We start from the raw sequence: 16,310 nt of genomic DNA, 5'->3' as shown, positions 1-16,310 counted from the left end.
GTTCTAACTTAGGTTAGTTCTCTAATATGACTATTTGAATCACTTTTTGACAACTGGAGATCGATGCAACCACCTTGTGGATGCTTTTTTTTAACCAAGGTAGCTAGTAACCACTGGATGAAGGACCACCAATAAGGCAGCAACCATTAAACTAAAGAATCACAAATGGTGAGACCAAAACCTAACTTATTGTTATCTTAACTAAAATTAACAACTAAAATGTTTTAATATGGGAATTGAACTCCCACCTCTAATATCTATATAAAGCCCACAAACACAATCAAAACTTCCTCCTCCTCATTCTACCTTGTCTTATAATCCTTTCCGCATCTGAAATTCAGATTCTTCAAGTGTTAGTTTTTTTTCGAAGACCGAATGAAATTCTTTTGGCAAGAAGCCATCCATGGGTCTTGAAGAAAACTTGAGATTAGGAGTAATGGGGAGCTTCAACCTTCACTCCAAATTCATTAGTTTGCTAATTTTAGCCCAAATCTCACTCTACTAATCTTCATGAATGTTGTGAAATATAGAAGAGCAAGTTTTGGACTAACAATGTAGTAGCAAACCGGCAAGTCACAATTAGTGGCAATGGGGACTTAAGTCTATCTAGTTCTTTGGCTATTGTTTGTCTTTGCTTTTAGTTCTTGTGTTTCATTCCTCATCACTATGAATGTAATTCCTCCATGATCAATAATTGTTTGTTTTCTTGTTAATGGGGATCTTTCTAACTTTCTCTCTCTAAACTCTTTCTTTCATGCTTACTCCATTCTAGAATCTGAAAAGAATAATAATGTTTCTCATCCTAACAAAATATGGAAGACTTGAAGGGTAGAGTTGTTCTTTTTTCTGTATGTAAATCTGACTCTTGACTACAAACATTCAATAATATAGTTCGAGCCAATTCAGATCACCAGTTAGATCTCAAATCTGACTGAGAAAAAAACACACACTTGAACTAAAGAGGTCGAAACCCCGATAACAACTTTGAAGTCTTGCAGTGTTTACTTTGTTTAGCACTTTATAACAAGCTAGAACTGTATAGTGATAATTAAGAACAAACTAGTGAAACTATTAAGCAATGAACTAGTATTAAATTAACTTAATGTACCTCTAATCGCAAAATTTTCCTACAAAAATACTCTCAAGGAGAAGTTAATTGCATTCTTATCGCCCACACATCATATTCTCCCAATCTGGTTTTGTCTCCTGTTCAAACTTCTTAAAACCCAAGACACCGACAGCTTCTACTGTGACAATACTTGATGGCTACATAAATAATGCCAATGATCGGCCGTCGTGGTGAGTAGCTCAAGATTCTTCTTTGCCTGTCATTTCATGAAGGTTTTGGTAAGTATAATTAGATTAGAGAATTTCAGATGTGAATTTTTTTTTTAGAAAAGAAAATGAGAATTTAAGAAGGCCAAGATTGAGGAATACCATTGGAAGTATTAGGCGTTTTATCTTCTCGTGGCTTCTTCACCATCTGTTTAGCTTTCTCAGCTGTTTTCGAGTTCACAACAATTTGGGATGAGATCAGGAATGTTCATTAAACTCTAAAAACCCTAATATCGCTAAATAGTGTAATAAGGTTAATGGTTGCCCGAGAAAAAAAAAACCATCCAAAATAGCATTAATAGAACACAACCAGACTTGTTACCTCTGAACTTCCTTTTCTTGTTAGCTCGCCTTCGCTTCCTATCAGCTTGTGTTAGCTCTGCTTCTTCTTTAATATCTCCATCACCAGCAAATACTTCCTGAGGTGCGAGCATAGTCGCATCAGACACTACCACAGGTGCAATCTGCCAAGACAAATGAAACCATTTTTAGTAATTTACTATGATCAATACTTCGTGATTAAAAAACTGAGATTAAAATTGTAGCGAGGTCTCTTTCTTGTTCCTTTTACTTGTAGGCAGGTGGAATCAGGAGTGGGATTTTTACCTCTTCCATTGCTAAAGCAGGAACATTTGCTTGTATCGACATATCTTCAATAACCTATTAAGATTAAATAAACTAGAATAAGGATCAAGAAAATAACGGTAGAAGACATCAGGTCTTGCCGAAAAAGGAAAAACATCAAATTTTAGAGCATTACCGGCTTTGGAGTGAAGTGGAAATGTGAGAGAGCGTCCAACTTCAAACAGATTTGTTGGAAAAGACTATTTGCCTGCACATAATTCAAGTCGACAAGGTTTGACAAAAAGATTGAGTAAGAACTCAGAGCAGAAATGGTTTATTCTGTTTTTGAAGCAACTGGATTACATGAGTACAGTAGACAATCATACATATTACATCGTACATCAATTGGCTCGGATACATCATTGAATGGAATATGCTAGTAAACTGCCATGAGGCTATCCTAAAGACACTCATAAACCCCAAAGGTAATAAAAGGTAGAAACTTCCCTAAAGGCCATAATAAATACCCTAATAACACAAAATCAACAAATGAAGGATTTCCACCTCCACCTATTTTTATCTCTGACGTCTGTATTTTCGGAGTGGATGAGGGACAACCAACTGAGGAAAAAAATTGTTGACCGAAGGATATGATTGAAAAAACTCACAGAAATGTGGAACTCATTTTTTGAGTGGATTGATTCAACAAAATATTAAGTCCACTTACAATCTCTTTGACATTATTAATTCTCTGTAGTTGATGATAACACTATAGAGTTATCACCGTCAAATATGAGACTACCTATGAATGTGAATAATGTGCAGATAAACAAATAGAAACTAGTGTATCATAACAAAATGAGTCGAAATCTGCAACATGAGGAAATATATCTAGATGAGAGATAGTTGATTATACCTCTTTCTTCTGTTCATCTGAGAAACTCAGAGGAACAGAAGCCAGGCCTGCCTTTTGCTCATAATATTTCTGCAATAAAGGACACAAAATATTGAGTTATTTACTAGTTAACAACATAACTACTGTAAGCAATAAGAAACATTCAACTATAAGCGACCATAAGTAGGAACAATTAACCATGCAAGTTCCCAGCTTGGCATCTCAGAATTTAGCCGTCTGGCACCTCCTAGATGGGAAAAAAAGACTTACCTCGTAAAGCTCACCAATGCCTTTCTCGCTCTTGTTTTCATCCTGCAAAAGTTTTTATAAAATCAGCATGAGCAATTTGTTTTACAAAAAATTTGACTATCACAGAAGATAAGCCTCTTATGCAATGCTTACTATCTCTTTCAATTGTCTAGGAGCTTTGGACGGCAAGCTAGGTGCCTTTTGAACATCATCAAACCGCCCCTGAAACATCAGTGTAATTTGTTAATGAAAATCAATCTAGACACTGCAAATTAAGAAAATTAAGGACTTTGGAAAAGCTTGCACATACAAACGTCCATGGTTTTAACTTATAATCCTAAGTTCCTATAAGGGATTGCCATTACCTCAAGAATCCTTTTCTTTATTATATCTTCAAGGGATGCTGTGATCTCCTCTGTAATTACTGGAGCAGGTCCAGCGTTGTGGTCGAAATCAAGATCAACTTCTAATGCACTGTTTTTTGGCCTTTTTGAAGCAGTTACCTGTGATCAGACGGGAATTGAGATTAACTTTAAACACGAAGGTAGCAAATAAACTAAACTACGTAAGTTAAATCATGTGGACTGGGAGCAAAGTTTACCTCTCCCCCCATTGTCCAAATCTTAGGATCCATGTTTGCTTTCTCATACTTCTTGATTTCAGATTGGCGCTTCTGAGTTTCTTTTTCATGAGTTGAGAGATTTTTTCCTTTCTGTTAACAGACGTGAAGTTAGTAATCAATTGTATTAGAAACGACGCATAGCATACGAGACAGAACAAGAACTTGAGCTAGGGTACTAGGCTACTGGCATACATTATATCAACACTGCTCGTAGAATATGCACATTGTAAGAAATAGCATACCTCGTCATCAAAGACATCATCTCTTTGCACATCACCTTCTTGCTCATCATCTTCTTCCTCATCATCTTCTTCCTCCTCATCTTCTTGCTCGTCATCTTCTTGCTCATCATCTGTGTCCAATTTGTTTGGTCGACGAAGAGAAGCTGAGTTTCTTTTTGAACTCTTTTTGTTATTTCCACCAAAGAAGTCATCATATCTGCATAATAGGTTTCCAAAGCTAAGACTTGCCCCCGAATATAGAGCGGGATTTGTGAACAAGACACGATAAAAGTTAAAAAGAACCTTACAATGAAAATATTGCATAACTTCTTGAAGACTATAATGCTTTAACATATTGAAAGGATTTATCGAAACCTTTGGTTGTTTGGTTCAACAACTTCGATCCCATTTTATGTATGTGTATACACATGTACAATTAACAATCATATGTGATATATATACATAAATTATTATCAATATAATCGAGACTCAATTTCATGCAAAATTTATAATTAAAAATCTAATTTTCCTTCTACTAATACGGTCTTTTTCCTATGAAAAGATTAGTAATTTAACATACACAAACAAGCATACGAAATAGGAAGCTAACAGTTGGCAAAAACAACAGAGGGAAGAAAGACCTCGCGTTTCCCAACTCGTCGTCCTCTTCATCACTACCGATATCAAAGCCAATCTGAAAAAGAAAACCACATCGTGAACAAACAAAAATGATTCTACCAACAAAAACAAAATGATGAATTTAACATATAATCACGAAATCATAAATATGAATTCGGCTAACCCATATAATCACGAATTCTTTCTTCAACAAATGTTACAAAGGGAAAAACTAAATCTCACCTCATCATCATCATCATCATCTTCATCCTCCTCGTCGTTCTCATCCTCAGTAGCACGTCGTTTTTGTATCTGTTTTGGTTTCTTCTTTGGAATTCCATACTCTTTAGCCTCATTCTCCTCTAAATACTCTTCTAATTCATTAATCTTCAAGAATCTATCTTCGATTCCCTCGTCGCCATCACCACCCGCCTCCTCCTTCTCTTCTTCCTCCTCCTCCTCATCTTCATCGTCCTCTTCCTCCACGTCATCATCTTCATCAGAACCTCCAATATCTTCATCATCATCAAACTCCTCATCATCTTCATCTTCCTCCTCCAAAACTTCACTTTTCTTACTCCCACTATCTCCACCACCAAAAAGCTTAGAAATTTCTTGGGGATTATTCTCAAACCTCTTCAGTTCTCTTCGTAAATTAGACAAAAGAGGCTTTGATTGAAGATCAATTTGTTGCCATATCTGTTCAGCATCAAAACCTTCTAATAGTAAAGAATCGAATGGAGCTTTAGGGCAAAATGGACGAAGAGAAGAAAAGATATACTGAGAAGCAGAACGCGCAGCTTCAGAGAGTTCAGGAGATGGAGATAGATACAATGGAGGATCCACCGTCTTCAGTCGTTGTAAAGCTGCTACACCACCTCCTCTATCACTATTAGGGTTCGCCATGTTTGTTGGTTCGTTTAAAACTGAAGGAGGAAGAAGACGAACTGCTAAATAAAACCTAATGTTTTAAGAAAGAGTTAATTCCTATATGGCCCCCTACTTTGTGACCAGCTTCCTTTATGGCCCCCAAATTTCTGTAAATTCAAATATGGCCCCCTATTTTCATTGAAATGTCATAACTACCCTTCCCATTAATATATTTTCAAAATCTATTATTCTATTATATAAAACAGAAGGGAAAACGATGACTGGGACAAACATCCTTATTTAATTATGCATATTGTCTAGAAGCCCTTCTAAAAATTTAAAATATAGTCCTTCGTAGATATAAAGTTACCTATTTAAAAAACAATAATTTTTTCCTTCTTAAAAATAAAATAACTAATTTAAGAAAAAAAGAAACAAAATAAATTTCAATCATAATCTATATAATAAAATAGAAGGGAAAACGATGACTGGGACAAACATTTTTTTTTTAATAAAGGATATTGTCTAGAAGTCCTTCTCAAAATTTAAAATATAGTTATTCGTAGAAATAAAATTACCTATTTAAAAAATAATAATCGTTTCCTTCTTAGAAATAAAAATCTTTTTTTAATAAAAGATATTGTCTAGAAGCCCTTCTCAAAATTTAAAACATAGTCCTTCGTAGAAATAAAGTTACCTATTTAAAAAATAATAATTCTTTCTTTCTCAAAAATAAAAATTCTAATTTAAGAAAAAAAGAAACAAAATAAATTTCAATGGTTAAAAAGAAATTAAAATATCTCTCTCAATAATATAATAACTAATTTAATAGAAAAGAAACAAAAAAAATAATAACTAATAAAAAAATTTCTCTCTCAATAAAATATAACAATAAATTTCGTAACATTTGATTGATACAAGTGTCCGTGCCCTAGGGCACGGGATATACCCTAGTAAAATTAAAAACAAAAACCTAAATTCCACCTCACTTCCCTCTCCACCACTCATCTCTCTCCACGTCACCTCTCTCTCTCTCTCTCCAAGTCAGCACTCTCATGAAGGTCGCCGGCCGGGAAATTTCCGGCCGGCGACCTTCATACTTAAAAAAAAAAAATTTCACTCACCTCTCTCTCCAATCAGCATTCTCATGAAGGTCGCCGGCCTTCATACTTAAAAATTTTTTTATTTTTTTTTTTATCACTCATCTCTCTCTCTCTCTCTCTCTAAAAATTCCGGCGAAGGGGGTTTCCCTTCGCCGGAATCTGGTCTGTTCTTCAACAGACCAGAATAGGTCTGTTGAAATTATTAGTTCTAAACCCACTTTTCTTCAAAAATTTCTTCAAAATTTTGTTCTAAACCCACTTTTTAAAATCATGTTAGGGAAATCAACTAGGAGACCAGTGATCGGAAAGATCATAAAACCAGATAATTCCGGTCACCGGAATTTATATTCTGATGAAATTATTAGTAGTCCAAAAAGCCCATTAGATTTCAAGATGAGATCACCAAGAGGGATGAAAAATTCTGATATGGGTGGTGTTGGATTAGGTATTGTTGCTGCTTTAGAGAAATCCGGTGGTGGTAGTGGTGTTGAAATTCCGATGAAATTGATTCTGGGTAGTTTGAATTTAAACATGAATTTGAATAAATCATCAGTACCAATTCCAATTGGTTCTTCATATGCAACTAGGAATTGCGGAGAAGAAAAAGTAGTAGAAGAAGATGAAGAAGAATCAGAGAGTTATACTTATGTGACTTGCCATAATGGGCCTAATAAGAAATCAGTCACTAGGGTTTACTGTGATCATGGAGGTATTGTGGAAAATAAATTATTTGAGAATCAGTCACTCTCTCTCTTTACTCTCTCATTACTCTTTCTACGTTTTATAATATAACTTGAAGTTTTCTCTTTCTCCATTCGAAGGAGGAGAGAGAAATGGAGAGAACCATGGCATTCTTCCCCATTTTAACACTTCTGCTCTCTTTCTTCATTATCGGAACAAGATCTAATGGATCTGATCATCGTTATAAGCCTAAAGACCTAGTTCCTTTATATGCTAACAAGGTCGGTCCCTTTCACAATCCCAGGTATTTTTTGTTCAACTCACTCTCTCTCTCTCTCTATCTCTAGGGTTTATTTTTTGTTTCTTAATTTGGTTATATCTCCTTAGATCTCTAGGGTTTACTGTTCTTCAACAGACCAGATTCCGGCGAAGGAAAACCCCCTTCGCCGGAATTTTTAGAGAGAGAGAGAGAGATGAGTGATAAAAAAAAAATTTAAGTATGAAAGTCTTCGGCCGGAAAATTTCCGGGCGGCGACCTTCATGAGAGTGCTGATTGGAGAGAGAGAGAGAGGTGAGTGAAATTTTTTATTTTTTTATTTTTTTTTTTAAGTATGAAGGTCGCCGACCGGAAAATTTTCCGGCCGGCGACCTTCATGAGAGTGCTGATTGGAGAGAGAGAGAGAGAGGTGAGTGAAAAAAAATATATATATTTTTTTTTAAGTTTGAAGGTCGCCGGCCGGAAAATTTTCCGGCCGGCGACCTTCATGAGAGTGCTGACTTGGAGAGAGAGAGAGGTGAGTTGGAGAGAGGTGACGTGGAGAGAGATGAGTGGTGGAGAGGGAAGTGAGGTGGAATTTAGGTTTTTGTTTTTAATTTTATTTTGAAAATATATTAATGGGAAGGGTAGTTATGACATTTCTATGAAAATAGGGGGTCATATTTGAATTTACAGAAATTTGGGGGTCATAAAGGAAGTTGGTCACAAAGTAGGGGGCCATATAGGAATTAACTCTTTTTTTTTTAAGTTTGAAGGTCGCCGGCCGGAAAATTTTCCGGCCGGCGACCTTCATGAGAGTGCTGACTTGGAGAGAGAGAGAGAGAGAGGTGAGTTGGAGAGAGGTGACGTGGAGAGAGATGAGTGGTGGAGAAGGAAGTGAGGTGGAATTTAGGTTTTTGTTTTTTATTTTATTTTGAAAATATATTAATGGGAAGGGTAGTTATGACATTTCCATGAAAATAGGGGGCCATATTTGAATTTACAGAAATTTGGGGATCATAAAGGAAGCTGGTCACAAAGTAGGGGGCCATATAGGAATTAACTCTTTAAGAAACCTAATACGGAGTAATTGTTTACATGAACAAGGGCAATGTCGTAATTTTAGTTATAATTTTTTTTTTAAAGTTGGAAAATGGACTTTCTTACAAAAATGGAATTTCCCAGCCTATTTTCCTATGTATCAAACAGACCCTAAAGTCCGTTAGGTTGGAGAGGATTGGGAGATAGCCGATCAGAACAGTAGGGAAAGGGGGGAAACGAATCAAAGAAGAAACCCAAAGGAAACCCTAGCTGAACAAATCAACTCTTTATTCTTCAAGAATCAAAATACAAGTTAAAGGTTAGTAATTTTCTGCAAAATAAAACCCAGTTTTCATTGATTTGAACCATAGTTTGATGTGATGCAATTGCATTCGTTTTTTGTGTTTAGGGGTTTTAGTTTTTCTTTGATGGGTACATTCTTCACATTTCATTGTGTTATTTGATCTAATCGTATAGCTTGAAACGAATATCTAGGGTAGAAACCCTAGTTTTCAGTTCTTCTCAGTTTGTTTAGATCTGAATTATATCTCTCAATTTTACAATAATTCGTACTTCATTTCTTAATAATTCCCTCTAGGCCTGTAATTTTTTAATCCCTGGAATATCTTGAAACTCCTATACTTGTTGAATTTGAAGAGGAAGTGGGCAGACATTCAAACGTGAATTATATAGGGGAAGTTCGAAGTCTAGGGTTTGGTGGAACCAAATGTCTATGCCAATTTATTGATTGTCAATTGTGTGTTGGATTTGTGAGTCTTCATTTTCAAATGTTGCTAAAAGATTATTTTTTTTATTATGTATTTTGTCTATCCAATTAACTCAGCTATATATTTAACTAGTTCTTGACTTAAATTTCATGAATTTTTGAAGATAAGGAAGAATGGAAGAGATTGAACAGTCGATTAGACAGTGGGTAAACGAATTGCAACCATGGCTGCGGAAAGCCGAGCTTCGTTTGCAAGAGATTCCTATAGTACAGGTTTATGTTGCTGTTGCTGTCTTAGTTTCGACAATGGTTCTGTTTTTCCTAAGTAAGATCATTTCTTCTCTTTTCCGTGTTCTTCTATTGAGTTAATTGGCAATCCAACAGAAAATTTAGAAATTAGATGCTATTCAAGAAAGTGAAATTAGTATTTCGGAAGATAAGTAATACTAAAGCATGAAGGTAAAACTAGATTCATGGTTTTCTTACATATTTTCTGCCGACTTTCATAGAAGTCATAGTTTAGTGAAATAAATTTGCATCTACCAGTTTACGATTTTTTGGTGTAATACTTCTCTTGTTAGCTTTATTAATGTTTCTTACCAGTTTAATCCAATTTCCAACCATATGTACATTGTATGACATGACATATATCAATGAAAAGGAGGAGATGGATGTAGAAAATAGCTAGGCATTAACTTTCTACCCTATGTCTCTTTGTTGCAGTTCGCTTGTTTAAGCGTACAAAATCTGATACTATTCTTCTCGCCGGGCTAAGTGGTGGCGGGAAAACTGTTATGTTTTACCAGGTATTCTATTGCTATTTGAAGTTGCATTAATAATAGTTATGAAATTGACCTGTATACTTTGTGGATATCGTGCCAATTGATATTTCTACTCTTCGTGTGTAAGCTTCGAGATGGCTCTTCACATCAGGGTACTGTTACATCCATGGATCCAAATGAGGGCAGATTTATTTTACATTCTGAGACCGATAAGGTATCATACACTGCTTTTTAGACTTCGAATAGAGTTCTAATATATTTGTGAACAACCTTCTTATCGACAATCTCATGTCTCAAAGGAGCTCCATTACCAATTCCTTCATATTTTTGTCTTTTCTTGAGGTTCTGCTAGATGTTGATTCATTATCTCTCTAGACCGGTTTTGTTTAGACGTTGTTGCAACAAAAGAAAAGTATCTAAGACGACCAGTTTCACTTTTGTTACGACCTAAAAGTAAATAGAATCAAAATGTTTTTTCTCTTTTCAGTTTTTATTCCACAGGAGAGGCTCATTCAAAAATTAAAACGACACTCCCCTAAGAAAAGAGCCACTACGGAAGATTTCAGATAGTTTAAGGCATTCCTTAAAATTGTGCCATATAAGGGCAGCCAGTGTCCGATTTTCCATATAGTTCCGGCCTAAAATTTGTAGTGCTCTATTTTATGAAGTTAGAGATTCCTGGTTGTATTGAAACCAATCTGTGCTATTCTGTTGGTTTTCATTCAGCATATGCATGTAATCAATTGACCATGAGACACTAATATCTTTTCCGTCTTGTAACAGAAAGGAAAGATTAAGCCTGTTCATGTAGTTGATGTTCCAGGGCACTCTCGACTTCGACCAAAGCTCGATGAATACTTGCCCCAAGCTGCAGGAGTTGTTTTTGTTGTTGATGCTCTAGACTTCTTACCCAACTGTCGTTCAGCTGCCGAGTACGTCCCATCTACATACTCGTCTTGGTTTTATTTCTAAGTATGTATATACATGTTTATATGAGTCATAGTTGATGAAGTCGTGTAATTTTTATTGTTGAAGGTACCTCTATGAAATCTTGACCAAGACAAGTATCGTTAAGAAGAAGATTCCACTACTTATATTGTGCAACAAAACTGACAAAGTGACTGCACACACAAAGGAATTCATCAGGAAACAACTTGAAAAGGAAATGTAAGATTATAACTTCTCTTATCATCTTTTTATTAAATTTTACACTTAAGTTTCTACTTTCTACTCTCGATTTATTTACGCTTTCTTAAACTCGGGTTTATTAGAAAAAAAATTAAGAGAGATTGTCGTTTCTCATATCAATCAGTAAACCTAATTGGTATATGCTTTTCCCTGTTATTTTGCAGAGACAAGCTACGAACATCAAGAACTGCAATATCTGCTGCAGATATATCAAGTGAAATCGCACTTGGAGTTGAAGGAGAACCATTTGCTTTTGCTCAGTGCCGCAACAAGGTAACTGTTGGAGAATCATCCGGACTTAAAGGGGAGATATCTCAGCTCGAGCAGTTCATTCGGGAACATGTGAAGCCTTAAAATTACAAATCTCCATTATTCAGTTAAAAAATCACAACGAGGGCGATATCCCGTGTTCATATATGGGTTCATCTTCCTTTGCAACCTTACCTTACATTTAACAGATCGGAATTCAGCAAAAGGCAGAAACTTGTGAGTTCTTAATTAAACTATGATTTGAATTTTCTGGGTAGATCGACGATGTGTTCATTTGAAAGTTGTTTCTAAGATCTTTGGGGAAGATACTAAGTTACGTTTTAAATCTAAAATTAAATTGAATCTTCAAGCTTCAACCACTTGATATCGAATTTGCTATTTGCATTGACAAATAGGTACTATTTTCTGTATGTTCAATCTAGACATTCAAACAAGTCACCTACTGAAGATGTGCTCATAGCCCCCAGGTTTTGTTGTGGCGTCTCCAGCCACGGTGGATCTGTCTGGGCCATTCCCTCTGGCTGAATGGCTGTGTCCAGGCTATGTGATGAAAAACTCATGTGTAAGGCAGTTAGTCCCACATCGCTTAAGAGGACCTTTTTGACGTGGGTTATAGCATAACACCTTGTCTTACAAATCGGTAGGCTTTTGGATGGGTATGGCGCCTAAGATTGGCGAGGTGGGTAAGTCTTTACTATGGGGCAAACCCTCGATTCTAGAATAAGACAGCCCGTTTCTGAGTCGGCAATGCGTGGCCAACACGAAAGGGATGGTGTTTGGCCGACACGAAAAAGTATCAAAATATTATAAACTTATATTTACAAACTCTTTTTCCAAGGGAAAAAATGTTTTAATCCATGAGACAATGTCTGCAACTATTTGCTTTGATTTACACATTATGTTTTAAGAAAGAAAAAGAAGGAATAAAGTAGATGCCAATTGATCTATATCCATTTGCCTTTGTTACTTTCAAAATCATCTCTAAAAGCATACTCATAATTAAGTATTAAAGTTACAATTAAGAGTATAAGCACAAAGCACTGATTTGATTGACCAAATTGTCGGTCTACTTGACCGCAGTTGACTTTGGTTGTTTTTCGCTTCTCTTTTCCTTTTGTACCATAAGACCTAAATATCGGGAAAAAATAGGTTGGAAATGAATAATTTGTATCCGGAGCCTGATATAAATAGAAAATAACAACAACAAAAAAAAAGGAAAACCGAAAACACAACTTTCATTATTTGTATTTATCACTTAACAATTTAAAGTGCTATTAGGATTCAAATAAAACATAAAGAAGATAAAAAAAAAAATTGTATATTAGGTAAAATTCTTATCCAACACAATGTGTATGAATGAACAACTTGAGTAATATATTTCATCGACTAACTATTTATATTTCCTTACAAGAAAAAAAAAAGAATCATAAATCTTTGTTTCTTTTTGTATGATAGTAATGTTTATTTGTATTTGAAGAAAACTTTGATCTTCTTTCACCTTTTGAATATCTTCTGTGCATATTCACAATAGGGACCATCTTTGGGTAGTTCTTTGTTCACCATCAATGGAAAATTTAATCGCAGATGTTGCAATGTCATTAAGATCGGTAAGCGCTCTGTTCCTACCCATTTACCTTGAATACTGATAAGACTCGGAAAACCATCTCGATAACAAGAAATGCTTCATCCTTATTAACAAAACGAAAGCTCCGTAACATGGGATATGCATCAACCCAACGGCGAAATACCTGCAAATTGTTGGGAGCAACATAACCTTTTTAGCTTAAGCTTTTGGTGATCTCCATCTTCGAAATGTAATGTTGAATATGAAGACACTATGAAATCTGACTGGAGATTCAAATTCCTCGAGTCAGATTTCACAATGTTTGTCTTTCATCTACTCATGGATTCTAAATCAATTTGAGCCAAGTGTAGAATAAATTAGGCGCTCCCTATCCGGGGAAAGACCTGAAACGGCTATTGTGCCCTTGAGAGAACAACTAAGACTCAGACGACTTAGATTCAGACAAGACAGAATCAAGTGAGTCACATTCGACCAAAGAAAAAACCCAATCTTAGGTTCTTATGATTATTGATTATATAAGAAGGAAGTAGGAATATATGAAGGTGTACCACATCGGAGCATAAGAGGATGATAAGTCAAGAAACGGATACGGCCACCTAGATAAAGAAAATCGTTATTGTGAGAACCGAAAACTTAATTTGTTCTTAACTATAAGCAAACAAAAGGGTTGCACCAAATTACTTACCAAAGTGAAACACAAGCATGAACAACCCACTGGAAGATGACATAGATTGCTGTCCATAATATGAAATATGCAGATCGAAACCATGGGAATCGCTGAACAAGGAAAGAATTATCACGAATTCGATAGATTTTACGAAGTAATCCATCAGTAAAAGGCACGTTAAGAAGAACTTACCAAGCTGTTTATAGTCGCATCAGAGAGGAGGAAGATAGCATTGACAGAATGCATAGAAATCAATAACTGCAACGAAAAGGGGGAGAACTTCGGTTAAGAAGAAAAGCTAATGGTAGATTAGGATTGAAATGTACACTCGAAGAGGTTACATACAAAAGTTAGATTGTAGTCTTTGATGGTGAGAAAAGGAACAATGATGAACCAAAATACGGCGTCTGTTAGCATCACCGCTCCAGCACTCATCTGTCGATATATGTTTAACGATGTTCAACATTTATCCCGAATATCTCTTTTCAAGAAGACGACATTTTAGTATATTGTATATCTTGATTTTACCTGAAAAATAATTTGAAAAATGTACTCTGGAATTCCAGCCGGTTGTCTATGAGAAGTTTGTTCTTGGGCAAAGGAGGCTTTCGTGACATTCACTCCATCTCTGTGGGCCAAGTAGTTGCCTTGTTCAGTGTCTAACCCAACACGGTCACCACGAACTCTGTTACGATGTTTATAACATCCTTGAATGGAGAGAACAGAGCCAAGCTGAAATATAAGCACAAGAAAGGGTTAAACAGAGTACAAAAGAAACTAAAATCCTTAAACCGTTACACACGAAAGACGACATTTGGAGGGAAGATTCAAGTGGAGAAAAGCGTACCAAGAAATAAATCGCAACAAGCGTAAACGTCCACCTATAAAGAACCCGCAAATCACCAAACAGAGTTAAACCTAATGATGTTCTAACATAATCAAAATGAAAGCTCAAATAGGGAACTCTAAAGTCTCTTTTCGATGTAAGGTTGTCATAAATAAGGTTCAAAGAATAAAACGAACAAGATAACACGAAAATAATGTACTTACTGAGTATAGTAGAAAAATATACCACCTCCATCAACAACAACATTGGCAACAAGCAATGACACAAGAATAACGAAACCAATAATACGAAAAGCGAGCAACCAAGCAGGATGCACGCCTTTCAGACAAGGTCGCCAAGCTTCGTCTTTATACAACGAAACTAAATTTCCTTGTTCTTGGGTTTCTTCTATTCTATCAGATCTTGTATTTTTAGAACCTTCATATCTCCATATCAAATATGATGCTAAAACTATTGAAAATGAGATCCAAATTGAAATAAGCAAAACTCTCCAATTTAACCAGTAAGAAGATACTGTTGTATTTGCAGTCATGGCTGGTTGCCAAGTATTTTTTGATGATCCTGTTAAAAAATCCATGGGGTTTAATTCCTGTAAATTATTTTATATAGTGAAATTTGTTACCAAATCTGGGTAAACCAATAACGATCAAATCTGGGTAAAAGTTAAAAGTATGAAGATAGTGGGTAAATGTACTCAAATATTGTATGAGAAAATGATTAGGTTTTGATGATGTCCCCAAGAAAGGTGGAACAACTCGACTAATCTAATCTAGAGATGGGTTTTGGAAATTATCAGAGTTCAGAAGAAATCACAATGAGAAAAACCCATTTCTCAAATGATCATAAGAACACCAAAAAAAGTCTGAAAAATGCAAATTTTTGAGGGTTTTGGAGATCATTTATGTCTGGGTATTTGAGATAAAGAAGAAAAACCCTCCAAAGAAATGCTGGCATTGACAAATGATGATATAAACACCCAAAACCCAGCAAGGATTTGAGGTGATAAATGAAAGAAATTGAAGAGAGATTCTTAACTTTAGTTGGGTTTTGGGAGAGAAAGGTATAAGAAACTATTAGCTTAGCTAGCATGAAAACAATGTAAAAGAAGGAGTTGAATTCTATGGAAAGGAAAGTCGAGATACTTACAAGGCAAAAGCAGAAGAAGAAGAGACTGTGGAGGTGGAGGTGGTGGTGGTGTGTGTAGATTTAGATGCTTTGCTTCATTGCTTTTAAACTATAAAGGGTAGAGAGAGAAAGAGAGTGAAAGAGAATAGAGAGAGAGAGAGAGAGAGGGTTTGTAGGCTTTGAGCATAAGCTTCTGTCTTTCTTCTTTTCAGAGATGATATAAAGCATATTAACTCATGCAATTAAAGAATATAAATATAACTTTATATAATATGATGTTCACAATCAGCCACCTTTTTCCACATCCAACAATATATATATATATATATATATATATATATATATATATATATATAGAGAGAGAGAGAGAGAGAGAGAGATTAGATTGGTTTCAACAAGAAAAAGACCAGATCTCTTATATAGAAAAAAAAAAACTAGATTGTTCTCATATTGTCCAACACTAATGTAACTCTGGCACACTGTCAAACTCGTTATTCCACCCCGACAAGCCGAACATGCCAACTCAGCTCGCTAGTCGATTGGTCAAGCAGAGATGTCGATATGATATTGGCTTGTATCACTCTTTTGTATTTTTATCTTTTCACACTTCTCATCTCACGGGTGTGTGAAAAGATCAACATACACAAATTTCCATTGTCATATT

At 35.5% G+C, this 16,310-nt stretch overlaps 4 protein-coding genes across 14 annotated transcripts; 2 read left to right on the top strand and 2 right to left on the bottom strand.

The window, feature by feature from the left end:
• Nucleotides 1-950: 950 nt before the first annotated feature.
• Nucleotides 951-5,481, bottom strand: LOC147553300 (M phase phosphoprotein 10-like). 3 transcript variants are annotated; one of them, XM_086664738.1, is made up of 13 exons: nucleotides 4,748-5,481; nucleotides 4,528-4,580; nucleotides 3,908-4,103; nucleotides 3,645-3,755; nucleotides 3,409-3,546; nucleotides 3,197-3,265; nucleotides 3,065-3,106; nucleotides 2,816-2,884; nucleotides 2,096-2,167; nucleotides 1,942-1,995; nucleotides 1,658-1,799; nucleotides 1,438-1,500; nucleotides 951-1,325 (listed from the first exon to the last, which is right to left on the bottom strand). In XM_086664738.1, exons 1-13 carry the CDS (start codon nucleotides 5,408-5,410, stop codon nucleotides 1,309-1,311), a joined length of 1,689 nt encoding a protein of 562 aa, XP_086520864.1. In that variant the 5' UTR covers nucleotides 5,411-5,481; the 3' UTR covers nucleotides 951-1,308. The 3 variants fall into 3 exon arrangements, with proteins under 3 accessions (XP_086520864.1, XP_086520865.1, XP_086520866.1); XM_086664739.1 differs by having other exon boundaries at nucleotides 4,528-4,582; nucleotides 4,753-5,410; XM_086664740.1 differs by having other exon boundaries at nucleotides 4,528-4,582; nucleotides 4,762-5,410.
• On the top strand, nucleotides 4,753-11,781 carry LOC147553298 (uncharacterized). Of its 5 annotated transcripts, XM_086664741.1 has the most exons (8): nucleotides 4,753-5,483; nucleotides 8,487-8,774; nucleotides 9,347-9,507; nucleotides 9,906-9,988; nucleotides 10,092-10,178; nucleotides 10,748-10,896; nucleotides 11,000-11,131; nucleotides 11,317-11,781. In XM_086664741.1, exons 3-8 carry the CDS (start codon nucleotides 9,357-9,359, stop codon nucleotides 11,504-11,506), a joined length of 792 nt encoding a protein of 263 aa, XP_086520867.1. In that variant the 5' UTR covers nucleotides 4,753-5,483; nucleotides 8,487-8,774; nucleotides 9,347-9,356; the 3' UTR covers nucleotides 11,507-11,781. The 5 variants fall into 5 exon arrangements, with proteins under 5 accessions (XP_086520867.1, XP_086520869.1, XP_086520870.1 ...); XM_086664743.1 differs by lacking the exon at nucleotides 4,753-5,483 and having other exon boundaries at nucleotides 8,578-8,774; nucleotides 9,356-9,507; XM_086664744.1 differs by lacking the exon at nucleotides 4,753-5,483 and having other exon boundaries at nucleotides 8,578-8,774; nucleotides 9,352-9,507.
• LOC147553299 (FCS-Like Zinc finger 14-like) lies at nucleotides 6,712-7,269 on the top strand. Its single transcript, XM_086668698.1, has one exon. It carries the CDS (start codon nucleotides 6,748-6,750, stop codon nucleotides 7,267-7,269), a length of 522 nt encoding a protein of 173 aa, XP_086524824.1. The 5' UTR covers nucleotides 6,712-6,747.
• Nucleotides 11,782-12,724: 943 nt separating the features above from the next.
• On the bottom strand, nucleotides 12,725-16,039 carry LOC147553297 (UDP-N-acetylglucosamine-N-acetylmuramyl-pyrophosphoryl-undecaprenol N-acetylglucosamine protein). Of its 5 annotated transcripts, none has more exons than XM_086671224.1 (9): nucleotides 15,668-15,941; nucleotides 14,725-15,082; nucleotides 14,522-14,555; nucleotides 14,203-14,406; nucleotides 14,020-14,109; nucleotides 13,867-13,932; nucleotides 13,693-13,784; nucleotides 13,556-13,603; nucleotides 12,725-13,170 (listed from the first exon to the last, which is right to left on the bottom strand). In XM_086671224.1, the coding sequence occupies exons 2-9, from the start codon at nucleotides 15,051-15,053 to the stop codon at nucleotides 13,053-13,055; spliced, it is 981 nt and encodes a 326-aa protein (XP_086527350.1). In that variant the 5' UTR covers nucleotides 15,054-15,082; nucleotides 15,668-15,941; the 3' UTR covers nucleotides 12,725-13,052. The 5 variants fall into 5 exon arrangements, with proteins under 5 accessions (XP_086527350.1, XP_086527351.1, XP_086527349.1 ...); XM_086671225.1 differs by having other exon boundaries at nucleotides 14,725-15,110; nucleotides 15,668-15,940; XM_086671223.1 differs by having other exon boundaries at nucleotides 14,725-16,039.
• Nucleotides 16,040-16,310: the final 271 nt, after the last annotated feature.

This window comes from Eschscholzia californica, unplaced genomic scaffold (assembly GCF_041429995.1).
Source record: "Eschscholzia californica isolate CP2 unplaced genomic scaffold, dmEscCali1.0.p SCAF_3, whole genome shotgun sequence".
In the NCBI taxonomy this organism is placed as follows: Eukaryota; Viridiplantae; Streptophyta; class Magnoliopsida; order Ranunculales; family Papaveraceae; genus Eschscholzia; species Eschscholzia californica.
Note: the sequence above shows the minus strand (reverse complement) of the source record. Positions and strands in the feature narration are given on the sequence as shown.